Source organism: Anoplopoma fimbria, chromosome 18 (assembly GCF_027596085.1).
Source record: "Anoplopoma fimbria isolate UVic2021 breed Golden Eagle Sablefish chromosome 18, Afim_UVic_2022, whole genome shotgun sequence".
NCBI lineage: Eukaryota > Metazoa > Chordata > Actinopteri > Perciformes > Anoplopomatidae > Anoplopoma > Anoplopoma fimbria.
In genome coordinates this window covers 9,973,824-9,988,013 of record NC_072466.1, presented here as the reverse complement: position 1 = coordinate 9,988,013, position 14,190 = coordinate 9,973,824, and the positions used below count along the sequence as shown (strand labels likewise).

The 14,190-nt window shown below is 43.4% G+C and overlaps 1 protein-coding gene across 3 annotated transcripts in view; it reads left to right on the top strand.

Moving 5' to 3' along the window:
- The window catches only part of sash1a (SAM and SH3 domain containing 1a), a 48,617-nt gene that overhangs the window by 23,729 nt on the left and 10,698 nt on the right, over positions 1–14,190 (top strand). For 2 of the 3 annotated variants that reach the window (XM_054618344.1, XM_054618346.1), the window contains exons 7-15: positions 48–160; positions 1,486–1,584; positions 6,113–6,248; positions 6,724–7,145; positions 9,854–9,928; positions 10,160–10,303; positions 11,879–12,011; positions 13,064–13,233; positions 13,355–13,564. In XM_054618344.1, the coding sequence (XP_054474319.1) occupies positions 48–160; positions 1,486–1,584; positions 6,113–6,248; positions 6,724–7,145; positions 9,854–9,928; positions 10,160–10,303; positions 11,879–12,011; positions 13,064–13,233; positions 13,355–13,564 (1,502 nt within the window). The remainder of the gene's footprint in view (positions 1–47; positions 161–1,485; positions 1,585–6,112; positions 6,249–6,723; positions 7,146–9,853; positions 9,929–10,159; positions 10,304–11,878; positions 12,012–13,063; positions 13,234–13,354; positions 13,565–14,190) is intronic. The other variant, XM_054618345.1, reaches the window with a different exon arrangement.

Below are 14,190 nucleotides of genomic sequence, written 5' to 3'. Positions count from 1 at the left end.
TTGACCTTTTTTATTCTCTTCGTTTTTTTCCCTTATCCCCCTTTCAGGAGAAGACATAGGCTATGTGGCTAGTGAGATCACCATGAGCGATGAGGAGCGAATCCAACTCATGATGATGGTGAAAGAGAAGATGATCACCGTTGAAGAAGCTCTTGCCCGGGTAGGAAGCTCCACTGACTTCCTGCATCACGTCCCCCCCTCCCCACCCCACCCTCACTCGACCCCCTTCCTTTAGTAGTGCTGGTTCTTAGGCTCCCTAGATCCTCTTGCCTCCCCCTGGATCCCAGCCCTCCCTCCCTTCTGCTCCATATTCCCATCATAGCTCTGGCTTACTAAAACGACTCACTCTTACTAACATGTGCGAGGCCCCACATTTTAACCTTGCATTGTCCTCTTTACACACACACACACACACACACACACACACACACACACACACACACACACACACACACACACACACACACACACACACACACACACACACAAACTCCAGACCATTGGTGTATCCAGATGTTCTGGAGTCTGGGGACTTTCGGGTGTGAGCTCTTGGAGTGTGTGTGGGTGTGTTGTTCAGTTCATAATTGCGAGGTTGACGGTCACAGTAACTCAACAGCCCCATCTGTTGGGGGGGGGTGCTATGGTGCCTTGTGGTTTCTCTCTCTAGGTGGACATGGTGGATAATTACTTGGCTTTCCTTTAAGTTTCCTTACATTTCTTTTTGAATCAATTTCCGGTTATTGTTCTTTCAATGTGCCTTCTTCTTCCTTTATCTCCCTTCCTGTCAATCCCCTTCTGTAATGCCTTTCCCATGGGTAGCATGACTGTCCGACGGCATTTGAGCATTGGATTGCTCCCCACAAAGCAACTTGTTAAATATCTTCTTCCGATTTTTTTTTTTTTCTCAGAACCTTTATTTTCTTTAGGCCAATACCAAGCTTGATCCCAGCCTCTCGCTCTAGTGATTGACACTCCATTAAACCAATCCATGATCAGCGTTTTTAACTTCTTGTTGTGCTTGCGTGCGTTCAGTAAACCACTGATCAATACCATCATAATGTTTTCTATTATTGTCAGTGTAGTGATGGGTAGTATGTGCCTAGGAATGTAGATGACTGTAAACCTAAGTAAATTAAATCTACCTTTCAGTTCTAAAAAAGTATACCGCTCAGAGAAGAAGGCTCTAAATATCTTGGAATAGATTAATGCTTTGCATAAAACATAACAGGCTTTTAGTTGAGTGATTGTTTGCACAACCATCACCAAACTCGGCTTACAGAACACCTCATTAATGTACCACTTATCACTGGTTGAGCCCTTCTCTTCTGTCTGTGTGGCCGTCGGTCCGTACACATGCACTGTGAATGCACCCGGGTGACACCTATCAGTTGTTAGCCCATGGACAGATGTACAGTAGCATGCTGGGTGAGAGTGGATGGCCCCGCCCTGTTCCTCTGCCTCTCTAAACTCTTCTTCTCCACGTAGCTGAAGGAGTATGAGCGCAGCAGACAGTCCAGCAGTACTGACACTGCAGAGTGGACTGAGGGATCTGCATCCAATCTAAACCAGTCCTCAAACTGCAACGTAAGTACACCCACCCCCTTATCCCAACTCCCCCCTTTTACTCTACCTCTTTACACACTTTCATCTTTAAGTTTGATTTTTCCAGCCAAGGAGGTTGTGGAGGTTTGACGGCCTTTGTTTTCCACATGTGTGCATGGGTGTGTGTGTGTGTGTCTGTTCAGATTCAAAATACGCTAAATCAACAAGTTTTCCTGGCTTGATGTATAGAAATTCAAACCAATCTGCCTCTAGATTTTACCCTTTTCAATATTTTTAATTCTGGACAGTTTTATATGCAATTGCATAAGCAACCGTCACTCAACTTGTATCTTGCCTTCTTCTACCTTTATCTCTCTTTCTCTCTCTGCTTTTCTTTCATTGGGCAGACTGCAAATCCTCCTTTGCACATACATTCTCTCCACCATGTCATATGCTTCTTAATAACTATGGGAGTTACCTGTGTGAGTCTAGGCCCATAGCTTAACTCGGTTTTCTGAGGCTGCCCTCATGAATCGGCAGTCACAATAGAATATGTTTAATATGTTGAGAGTCCTCTTTCATAATTTATTCATCCTCATCCTGTCATGGGCATTTGAAATATGTCCTCAACAAAGTCAAAATGGGCTGCTGTAGTGCCAAGGAAATTGTCTTTTTGGAAATTCAGGTCAGGTCTGCCTCCATCAATCATTTGTAATTGTGGAGACTCGCACTAAATCGTAAGCTCTTGTTATCTGGGATTTAGTCAGCTGCGGTGCGTGGAGAAAAGGCCTCCAAACCCTTGAGTATTCTCGTGGAGCAGCTGGAGCTCAGACAGTCAGACAGTCAGATCTGTTGACAATCGATCAGTTCTCTCCGTTGTCTGTTTGCATGTGTTGATGTGTTTTTTTTTCCTTTCATCTTATGGGAATGGCATGCAGTCTCACACAGTGACCCACTTTTCTTTACCGGAAAGTACTGTGAAAAGAATTCCCTGTACATGTGTGTTTTTGCTATTGTGAAATGTGCTACTAATTCCTGACTAAACAGCGCAGATGTTTTCTTAAACCAGTCTCTTGCATTTAAGCTTCAATCACTTTATGCAGCTAAATGCATCTGCATTTCATGTTCTTGCTTTTAAAGTAAATGGAAGGTTGACCATACAGCGTTCCCACAGCTTTAGCTATAGATCATGCATAGAGTTGCTTTCCCAAAATCACAATTTCTTTGGAAGTTGATGAATATGCTTCAATAAGATGTGCTTGAATTTTACAAATTCATAGCACATTCATAGCTGCCACAGTAATTGATCAGATCTACATGTCTATTACTTACTGTAACTGAATCAGTAAAACCATGAATAAGGAATAAGGCAAAATAGTTTTATCACCAAGGGTCCTTACTAAATTCTTCTTCTGCGTAATGATTGATGATTTCCTTCCATATGAGAAATTGGTTGATTATGCCATAACTAACCACAGCTCAAGTTCTGTCTTGCTGTTTGATGTAGGTTTGCAAATTGTGCATATGTTTGCCCTCACGTTTCCCCTCAGCTGCCAGACAATCACTTCCTGTGGGAAGAAGGTTGATGGATTTGGGGATTTCACAGACAGGGGACAGGATGGAAGAGTTACTGAAGGAGTATTGTTGGAGGAACACACAAAACAGCTCTAGAGGCTGTGAACAAATACAAGAGCTGGAGGCAAAGAGGAAACAAGGGAGAGAAAAAAATAAGACTTTTCACTCAGTCCCCCTCCCCGCCGGGGAAAAGAGGATGTTCTGCGTTCCCCCTCAAGTTCCAAAATTGGCCCCTTTAGGATATATTCCTACGCTGCTGGGACCTCTGTTGTTGTCGCACACTGCCCCCTCGTCCCTTTCAAGAATGGAATTGGATCATCCCCAAATTCAAAAAGTTTTGCACGTCTGTGTGCGCCTCTATATACAGACATGTTAATGTACAGCTCATGCTTGTAGCTGACATGTTTGCAGCGTACAATCTTTGGCCGCTCTGTGCCTTCTTCTTTGATGCTGTCTTTCCCCGGTCTGTCTTCCTCCGGCGATCGGAGCCCACATTCCAGGGCTGGCCATTATCGATGTGGGGGCCACGGCAGGGTCAGAGGGGCTCAAACGCTGGGATTGTTCTCCATGCACAACACGCCTTTTCTCTGCTAGCTGTGCGGCACGGCACTTCCAAACTGTCCCTCATTCCTCAGAACTGAATTCACTAACAGGCTGCGTCTGTGTCTGCCAGCATTTGCACACGGGCACAGATATTATTTTGGATCGTGCATGCGGAAGAATGTGGTCGGCGCATCATGGACTTGTGGGATCTGCTCTTGCTAACCCGTTGGATGTTAACACAGAAAGCAGTGCATTGCAGTTTTAAATGAGGTGGTGAGTTTTATGGGACATTTATTTGTTCCTTTTATGTCTTTTCTGTTTTTGTGGTGCAGGATGTCAGAAAGATTTCTGGATTTGCACCATGAGGATGTTTGTTTGTAGTTTTCTAAGTTAAACTGCATCTCCAAAGTTATGGGAACGATCCACAAAGTAATTTGTGAAGTGAAATGGCAATTGTGGTGGTGGAATTGTTGCTTTAACCTTGTTTTAGTTGGCCCCCTTTCAGCCCTGCTTGATTCATGGCCTCCTGTGTTTGGCTTCCTTGTTTCTTTTCCCCCTGCCAATGTGGCCATTTGCATGGATGGTTTTCCTTAAGACTAGGTCAGGTCTTGTTTATCATTGTCGCCTCTTTACAATCTCTTAGTCGTGTTCTCCATCTTTCGCATAAGGTGAAGCACAACTCATGTGGGTTAGCTATGACATTACTAAGGTTGTCCTGCACATAGTTACCCTCACTTATAACAAAGTGACTTCATATGCGACACTTCTCAATAATAGTTATTAAGAGAAACCAATCCAGCCTTTGGTGTCTTTCTAACAAGGCTGACACAGACTTATTACATTACATTTTCTAATGTTAATACACTCTAGCATTGTCTAGAGCAAATGGAAAGTTGAAGGAGTCCCCGCTGTAGCCAATATTGTGTGGTTGAGGGATTGTCTGAGAGAACTGGGCGAGTGGATTTATGGGTTTTCAGAGCGTATGCAGTTTTGTCAGAGGCCAAATGAATGTCCATGTAGTTCTGGTCTGCTTGGCTGATATGAAAAAAAAAATGAAAAAAGTAAAAGTTGATCACGCACCTTTTTAAAGAGGCAAAGGGAGGTAGGTTTGGTTGAATGGACTTGCACGATGCTGCATTGATTAATATGTTGTTCCATTTTCCAACTTGGCAACAGTGTATTTTTCTAACACTCTCATGCCTGAAGGAATCAAAATATCATGATGTTGCTAAGGTGGTTTGGTGCCATCAAGGATTTGTGGTCAATGTCAGATCTGTTTGCGCCAACCAAGCCACACTTATTAACATCTTTCCTGCTGTATGTCAGCAGCCTCTGAGCCAGGCCTGTGGTCAACAACAGCAGAAAAGTGGTTTCTTCCTTGTTAACTTCACAGCTGCAGGAGAAGACTGCATTTTATAAGACAGTGAGCTGAGCCCTGCAGGCCTGCTCTGTCTAGTTTTGTGTGTATGATGCATGCATGTGTGTCCCTTTGCAAGCAACGCAGTCAACCAAGAGAGTGGAACTGCCAGTGCACGACACGAGAGCTGGTGTTGCTGTGGAAACCAGTGGCAAATAGAAACAAGTTAAGTTGTTCCAGCTTAATGATGGCAGTTCCTGCCAGACAATCTTTAGTCCAAAGATTGGCTCATCAGCATCATCATTACATAGAGACCTTTGTGAGGCTACGCACACACATATGCATACAAGTACAGCTTGGGAAACGTGTGTGTGTGTGTGTGTGTGTGTGTGTGTGTGTGTGTGTGTGTGTGTGTGTGTGTGTGTGTGTGTGTGTGTGTGTGTGTGTGTGTGTGTGTGTGTGTGTGTGTGTGTGTGTGTGTGTGTGTGTGTGTGTGTGTGTGTGTGTGTGTGGGTTTGGGGGTGTTTGTGTGGGTGATGAAACTGTTTGTGACTTCATTATTCAGTCTCTTTTCCACTACACTGTGCAGAATTCTAATGCAATAGCCTACAATGGAGCAGAAACATAACATCAATTAAACCATTTATTGTCTATTGTGCCATTCCGTTGTACCATTTTATTTCTTCAAATTACTGTTTCGTCTGGTTCATTATTTCAGTGCATTTTTTCTGTGTTAACTATGAATATGAACTTCACATGACGAGATACGCCTCCATCCCTCCAACCCTCCATGTTTCACCTCACTAACTTTGACTCCGCCCTAAACAATAATCCCATCTGTCGCATTATAACCGCGTCATTGTTTTGTGTTTTATTGTCTCACTACTTGTTGTATCAAATACATTCAAACAAAAATGTACATTTCTGTTTTACTTGAATTGTGGAATGTTCCGCTGAAGAAGAACCTCCTGCTTTACCTTTTTTTTTTTTTTTTTTTTTTTTTTTTTTTTTAAAGGTTATTTAATTCAGAAGTGTTTGCCTTTCAGTCCCTTTATATTATATCATCCCTCCCTCTTTCTCTCTCTCTCCCACCAGTCTCGTGAACAGTCAGATGATGAGCAATCAGAGGACTCTGTGAAGTTCAAACGGCTTCACAAGCTGGTAAACTCCACACGCCGGGTCAGGAAAAAGCTTATCAAGGTGGAGGACGGCAAGAAACATGGCTCTGAAGGTTTGTAGGCTTTGTCTGAAAATGTGTTCCTTTTGATTATCCTACAGTTCAGCCATAGTTTAAATCTGTCAACATGTGTTTGTATCAGCCAATTAATGTTCACATTTTGTATTTTCAAGGCCTCATTAAGGTCTCTGTTTGAGGCATCATGCTTGTATTGCTTGTGAAAATTGTATGATAAAAAATCTGACCTTTTTGTCCTTACTAAAATTAAGTTATAGTTCAGCTAAAGTAAAAATGTGTGTTTCCACCGAGAGTTTTGGAAATGAATAACTAGTGTGTTTAAAAAGTAGGAATTATTTTTTGAATGCCAGAGTGTTGCATCTTCGTCTGTCATTTTGCTTAATACTCAGACTTTAAGAATGTGTTGCCAGTGGTTTGGAAAAACCACAGACCGGTCATGGAACTACTCAGAATGTGATGTCTAAATCCTCTTGGGTAACCAACTATCTGGGGTTTCTGTCTTCTTCTCTAGATTTCTTGAATCTGGGGACACCTCCCACCTGTGAGGACAACACAGCTCTGTATACAGGGGTCCTAAAGAGGCCAGCTTTGCCCCAGGAGATCTCCCTGCCCTCTCTCACCCAGGATCAACTCTCTCTGGATGGAGACACAGACAGTCTGACCAACTCCCCATCCTCCAGCAGCCTGGACACCTGGTCCGGACACAAGCTGGTCAAAACCTTCAACAAATCTTCCAGTACCCACGGCCTTATCCGCCCCCCCAGGAGAACCCCAGTTAGCACTGGGGGCCTGGGAGGCACCAACTCTGTCGTGGGAGGTAGTGGCTCCTCCTTCTCAGAGCTGGATGGCTGTGGATTGGACGACGAAGGAAAGCTGTCGCGCTCCACAACCGACAGCGAGATGCGGAAGGCCCTGAGCTCCATCTCCCATGGGGTAAGTAACAACGAGGCTCTCTACGCCTACTATGGCCTCACCAAACCCCGCCCCAAACCCCTTTCCCAGTCCCGCCTACTGATCTCTCTGGATGACGGTCCACAAGGCAGCCCCAAACCCCAACCTGCCAATAGGTACCATGGCAGCTGGACGCACCGGAAACCTGATCCCAACTACGCTTACTCCACCAAGCACCTACTGTACCAACGCTCGCGCAACTCCAAGACCCCTATCTCCCCTCTGTCTGTCACCCCCTCCTCCCCTGCCCGCTGTGATGTAGCCAAATCAAAAGGTTTTGGAAGTGGGGGAGGGGGCTGGGCGTTCCCCTCCCGCAGGCTGCGAGGTCGAACGGCAGTCAGTGAGCTGAACATCACCTATGTGGTAGAGCGGAGCCTGTACGGTCACCTCAACTGGGCCCAGTTGGTCCGCCCAGTTACCCTCAGCCGCGCTGAGCGCCGTTGTCTATTGGAGGAGGACCGCGAGGCGGACAGGAAGTGGGCGGCCAGTGTGGACCGCTGCACCAAGCGTGTGCTCTTGCGCATCCAGCAGAAGTCTGTGAGTTCAGACCATGAGGTTGAAATCAGCCGCCTCGTGTGAGCAGGAATCGGTGCTTCAAAGTTGCAGAATAGCTCAGAGGTTAAAGGGGAAGATGGAGCAAACGCACACGACACACATGCCAGGTCGAAGGACCTCAACCTATCCATTAAATAATGCCTGTGTATGAAATCCACATAAAAGCATTGCAGCTGTGCTCGTGTTTAGAAAAAGCTCAGTGGCTGGTATATTTATCACAGACCTAACTGCCCTGAGAGGAATGTCATCTTCTATGACCTTTAAGTGAATGCCTTTGGCTTTGAACATTTTTTCTTTATTTCAGCTGAATATGAAATGGTTATGGAATGTAAGATGGCCCACTTGAAAGGTTAAGTTACAGCAGAGGTTTTTTTTATGAATGGCTTTTTATAAATGTCACATCCCTGAAGAACAGTGGCACAGTCACACTGATCCCTGTGGGCATAAGACATGTTGTACAAGTCTGAAGCTTCTCTTTTAGAACTGCACAGCCCTTAGGGACGTATTCAGTAAATGGACGTATGAAGTCGGCTTCAGTGGGGGAAATGGTCTTTACACTTATCAACTTTTAAATTAATTTTGAAAGGCTAGGTATCACAACAAAAACGGAATAACAGAGAAACGGCTCATCTGCATATAGTAATACTTACTCATACCACAGTGAATATAAAATGCAAGTTTCTAACTTTGCAACAATCTGCAATAAAACAGTCTGGTTGCATTGCAAGTAACTCACTTGTCCCCCCCCATGTGTATCAAATAGCTTGTGTGTATCAACAGAACTAGTGACACATTCTCTGGGTGGTAATATAGTGGAGCTATCCTGCAGCTTTGAGGGCACCGGAATCCTATCGTGTTCTAGTGAAATCACCGGAGGTCGTCATCCAAAAACTCTCCAACAAATCCACTTTTTTCTGTTGTTGCTTTTCGTGTTCTTTGATGGCCCGTGCCTCTATGGTTGCAGATGTGATTTTTTATTTTTTTTATTTAGTTATTTTTGGTTCCTATAATTATCTTTGAGCCTTTTTTTCTGGGTGCATGTCCATTCCATCGAACATCGAACATCGCCATCCCATCCAGAGTTCTTTTTGGACGTCTCTTCAAACATGGTTGTTCTCCAAACTTTGCTTTTCCTGGGAAGTTGTGATGTGGACTGCAGCTGTGGACATCTAATAAACAAACAATTTTCTGAACATGCAATGCCCTCTCCCAAAGGAGGATATTCGTCCATGGTGTGTGGGAGTTTAGTTGACTTAAGAAGGAATGGCTTTTGAAGCAAAGGAGAAATGCCATCAAGTGTCCCTCTTGAACCGAGAGTGTTTTTTGGCAGATGCGTATGTGCACGACTGGGTCTACATGTTTGTGTGTGACTTACTGCAGAGCTTAGGGGGGGATTCAAAAAGTAAAAGCCAGCACAGTGATAAGATCCTGGATATCTTTTTTTCCCTTTCATGTCATAGTTTCCCTTTGTGTCTACCCCTTATCTTGCTGTTGACCTCTGAAGTCGAGAAAAACAGTCTCCATATCACCCTGTCCTCTCAGCAGAAACAATTCACTCTCCCTAAAGATGTTTTTGATGAGAATAACATCTACCCGGCTTTAAGCAACCTATATGTTGTGCATGTTTGCATACTAAGCCCTGTTTTACATTCTCATAATTAACCACAAGATGTTTTGCATCAGGCTGAAATGCAATGAATGTAAATGCACTTGTAAAAGTGCAATTATGTATTTTAGCTTGGCCACATGAAAAAAGCTTTGATTTTATCCAACATTGTCTCCAGGGATTCAAGCTTTAAAGCATATGAGCGAATTATTGGCGCCGGCTGCGTGAACTCCACAGTCAATATAAAAGCTAATTTGCCTAGGACCGTGCTGTAACTCGCAATTTTACAAAGGAGCTCACATAACAGTTTGTGTTACATCATGTCTGTTGGCTGTCCACAGGTCCCATATGACATCATGCCCCCACATTTATACAAACCATATACCCATGTACATGAATCAAAGTGCTGCCTGTGTTGTGTCAAGCATGAATCATTGTGAGTTGACCCCTCAGTGGGTGGGGATGGGGAGTTCCTGTAATGTGACCTTTTCAATGGGACTCATTTGATTGCGTTTTGGCTCCCCCACAGAGAACGTGCAGCTTTGGGGGCTTTGACCTGACCAACCGCTCGCTCCATGTGGTCAACGCGGGCTCGGAGGCCAATGTAAGTGCTGGCAGCTTGTGAAATTCGAAGAGGCTGTGAGGAGGACAACCTGAACTCTCCTGTCACACTAAATCACCTTTTTCTCTCCTGTTTTCTCCTTTTGTTTTCATGATCCCCATGCCCTTTGTCTCCTCCGATTCATCCCCATCTCTCTCTTTCTCCTCTCTCATTGTCATCTCCTTCCTCTCTGTCCATCCTTTTCCGTTCTGCCTTTCCTTGTTCTAATCACAGAGTAAAGAACAGGAGGCCATATACAGAGAAGTGGTCAAATCCCCCACCACGTCTCGGATCTCACTGGGCAAGAAGGTCAAGTCGGTCAAGGAGACGATGAGGAAACGCATGTCGAAGAAATACAGCAGCTCCTTATCCGAGCAGGTTAGACACAAACACACACATGGATGCAATTTTTTAATGCTTTATTAGTAGAACGTTTAGATAGCGTTTAGCACTAGTAGGTTTCATTTGTATGTATAAACCTAGTCAAACTTTTCCTTTATTTGAATTGGAGCAGCTAACACATAAACGGCCCCACAAATCAACACATAATGCTTATAATAATCCAAGTGCAGCTGTAAAGAAATAAAAGCTCCCCATGTTCTGCAATGTATTAACTTTGAGGATATTTTGCAGTGTAGGCCACATGTACTGTCCACAGGCTGTGAGTGGGTGGGAGTATTTGTGTTAGTTACAGAATAAACATGCAACACTAAAACACACAAAACACAACACACACACACACACACACACACACACACACACACACACACACACACACACACACACACACACACACACACACACACACATTTGGATTTGTCTCTGCTGTCTTCTCCCTGGGCTCAGTTTGTAGGGTGGAGTGTGTGCTTCATGCTGAGCTCATGGAGTGATGCAAGTCTCCCCGAGGCGAGCTCTTAGGAAATGGAGACTTGAAGTGTGAGAGAGTGTAAAGGCTGTCTCATCTGCACTGGCCTAATTTTTCTGGGCAGCCTGTGGTTTTACTAGTGGCCTGTCCAGACCTCCAGTTTTATGTCGCCCTGCAGAGTGTGTCCTTATTGCACATACGAACATCTGTCAATCAGTGTGGTCCCAACACTTTGACCCATATATCTGGGCATGAGTCATGGCGCCATTGGTTGGGAAACGGCAAAGAAAAATTAATTGCCATGTGTCATTGGATCAACCTTGTCATTTTATAGACCACAGTGCCACCTAGTGGATAACTGCAATAAATATAACACAGTAGAGCATATTTAAATGTAGGATGTTGCTCTATGTTGTTGCTTCATATTAATGATTTATCCTCAAGTGTTTTGAGTCAGTTCTTACAAAAATATACAAAATAATGCAATGCAAGTAAAATACCTGTTTCAAAGTCCAGTTAAATTGCATTATTATTTGGTTTGATGCAATTCCTTTTAAAATGAGTTGTTCATACCATGTGTTAGACGGTGAGGGATCTAGCTTATGTGTAAACCAAAGGGCTATCAATCATGGCAGTTCACTTAAGATGTGCTGTGTTTTTAATTAAGTTAAATGGCCTGTTTTAAGTATTTTAAATGAAATAATCAGTAAAGATCTTTCCTAAGAAAAATCAAAGGAAAAAACATTAAGAAGATAAATCTTGAACAGTTTTAGTATTTTTCCCTGTTTTTGGTTAATAATCACAATCACATTAATGTGCACCTGTTTTTTATGGAAAAAATGCAGACAACCCCTATTACTCCCCACTTCCTTTTTCCACCCTCTCCACTGATGATCTTCATCTTTGATTTGTTTCCAGCGTTCCCCCCATATGTCAACTTCTTAACCACACTTATCCATCTCACATTCTTTTATTTTTTAATAATAAAAGAATGTGTGGTTATCCATCTCACAAAGGAAACAACATTTCCTTTGTGTTTTCTCCCCATGTTCTTTCATAACTCATATGTATCTGTATCTGTCTTTCAGTCCAGTCCAGATGGGGCCCCTGGCTCTCCTCAGTCCCCTCAGCCCGACACCGACTCTCTGGAGAAGCCGAAGCTTAAGGCCGGAGGCTCAGTGGAAAGTCTGCGTAGTTCACTCAGTGGACAGAGTTCAATGAGTAAGATAAGAACCAATGTTTTAGAAAAGGGATGCTTGCTTTGTAAGACTTGTGTTTTTAAAGAGATACTACATAGCATACTGTACCTTTTTTTATTTTTTTGACATCTTGAACAAGAGAAAAAAAACTATTTTTGGGTCCACAAAACATAATTCAGCATCTTTTAAATCAACTATTCCAAGTCCTCATTGTCTCAAACCACTCTGTCTTGATGTAATTTACACATAATTAAGGTTGGAGTCATGTAGTTTTAGGGTGTCCGTACATAATATTGTAAAAATGGATAAAAGTAAAGTTGTAATTTAGTGTAAAGCTAAAATCGTCCTCCTGCTTTTTGCAATGTTAAACACTAGATGGTGCTCGTAACATGTGCTGCTTGCTGGTGTTCTGTATATTTCAAATGTATACAGATTACTTAACCTTCTGGCACTACATGTATACCAATTATAATTTTTGTGGAGTGATGGCCGTGGAGAGCAGTTATCTCTCTTGATCACACCCAGTCCCACCAGCTGCCTCATGTTTTGTGCTCTCATAGAGTTTTTAAGTGACATCGCCGGTCCTCTTATCTAATTACAACTTCTGATCACTTCAGCCTGCTGTTTCCGTCACATCTTTGTGGTTAAAATCCTCCGTAGTCTCAAGTTTAGAGTGATTTAAAGACTTGGCCAACTTCTTAGAAGCCATAGAACATGCACACAAACACGCAGGCAAACATGCGGCAATGATTAGGAAGGAAATCCTGCCTCTCAGATTCCCACATGCTGACACAATTTCAGCAACTATCCCCTAAGATACAGAAATAGATACTAAAGTCTCTCAGGAGCTGTAATACAAGTGATAAAGAGCTAAAGTGTTCCTCTCACTGCAGACACAAAATAAGAAAACATAAGAGGATGACTAAATAAAATCAATAGTGTCAGTCTGAATAGTTTACCTACAAGCTAAAATCTAGCCTTGTAAAGCTACTTGCTACATGCATCGTATTTTACAGTGACCGGGCAGTCATTGTAAAAGCTTATATAAATCTCTGTGTGTGTGTTTCTGTTAAGGTGGTCAGACAGTGAGCACCACTGACTCGTCAGCCAGTAACAGAGAAAGCGTGAAGTCAGAGGATGGCGATGACGAAGAGCCGCCTTACAGAGGACCGTTCTGTGGCCGCGCCAGAGTCCATACAGACTTCACCCCCAGCCCCTACGACTCGGACTCCCTCAAACTAAAGGTAAAGCACACTTTGGGACATGGAAATGATGTGCAAAGACCAGAATGCATCAACCAACAGTGAAATATAAATGCAAGAGCTGAGTCATTCTCTCTGATTTCTTCTCATTGTGATCCTCCAGCACGGTGATGTGATTGACATCATCAGTAAGCCTCCCATGGGAACGTGGATGGGCCTGCTGAACAACAAAGTGGGCACCTTCAAGTTCATCTATGTGGACGTGCTGAGCGAGGAAGAGGAGAAGCCCAAGAGGCCCGTGAGGAGAAGGAGGAAGGGCCGACCACCCAAACCCACATCAGTGGAGGATCTGCTGGAGCGCATCAACCTCAAAGTACAGTATTCACAGCATTGTATATCAAACATAGCATCTGTTTTTTTTTGTTTTTTTTAGTGGCAGTAAATTTAAGTAGATTTGCCTGCACTGATTTTGTTCGCTATTTAAACTTTGCAGAAAACAGTGAATTGAAAACCAATCTTGAGAAGTAAATTAAATATTGTTTTAGCAGAATAGCTTCAAAACACATTTGCAGACGACCAAAGATAAATATAGTTAAGGCAATTACAGGCCGCACAGCTGAGGATGTTTGATCTGATACTGATCCATAAACATTAACACCCACATTCTCACAGCCACGCCCCAACAAACAACTCTCATCTCTCATCAAAACCTACACATAGCTGTGAGCTTGATATCATCTCCTCCCACTCAGACAGCCTGCAGGCCTCACTTCCCCAAATAAAGAAAAAAGACTTTGTGGGTTGTGTGTTTTGTCTTCGGCCAGTCTAATGGCCAAGTCACAATCTAAAGATCCAGAGAGAATTATAAATGTTAAAGCACAGGCTTCCCGAGCTGTGAGGCTGGGTTTTACAAGTTCATCAGGGAACTCGTGTCCTTAGTCACGACCAGATTCCTGGAGTGGGCGAGTTAGACTAAACACTTACACAACATTTTAGAGT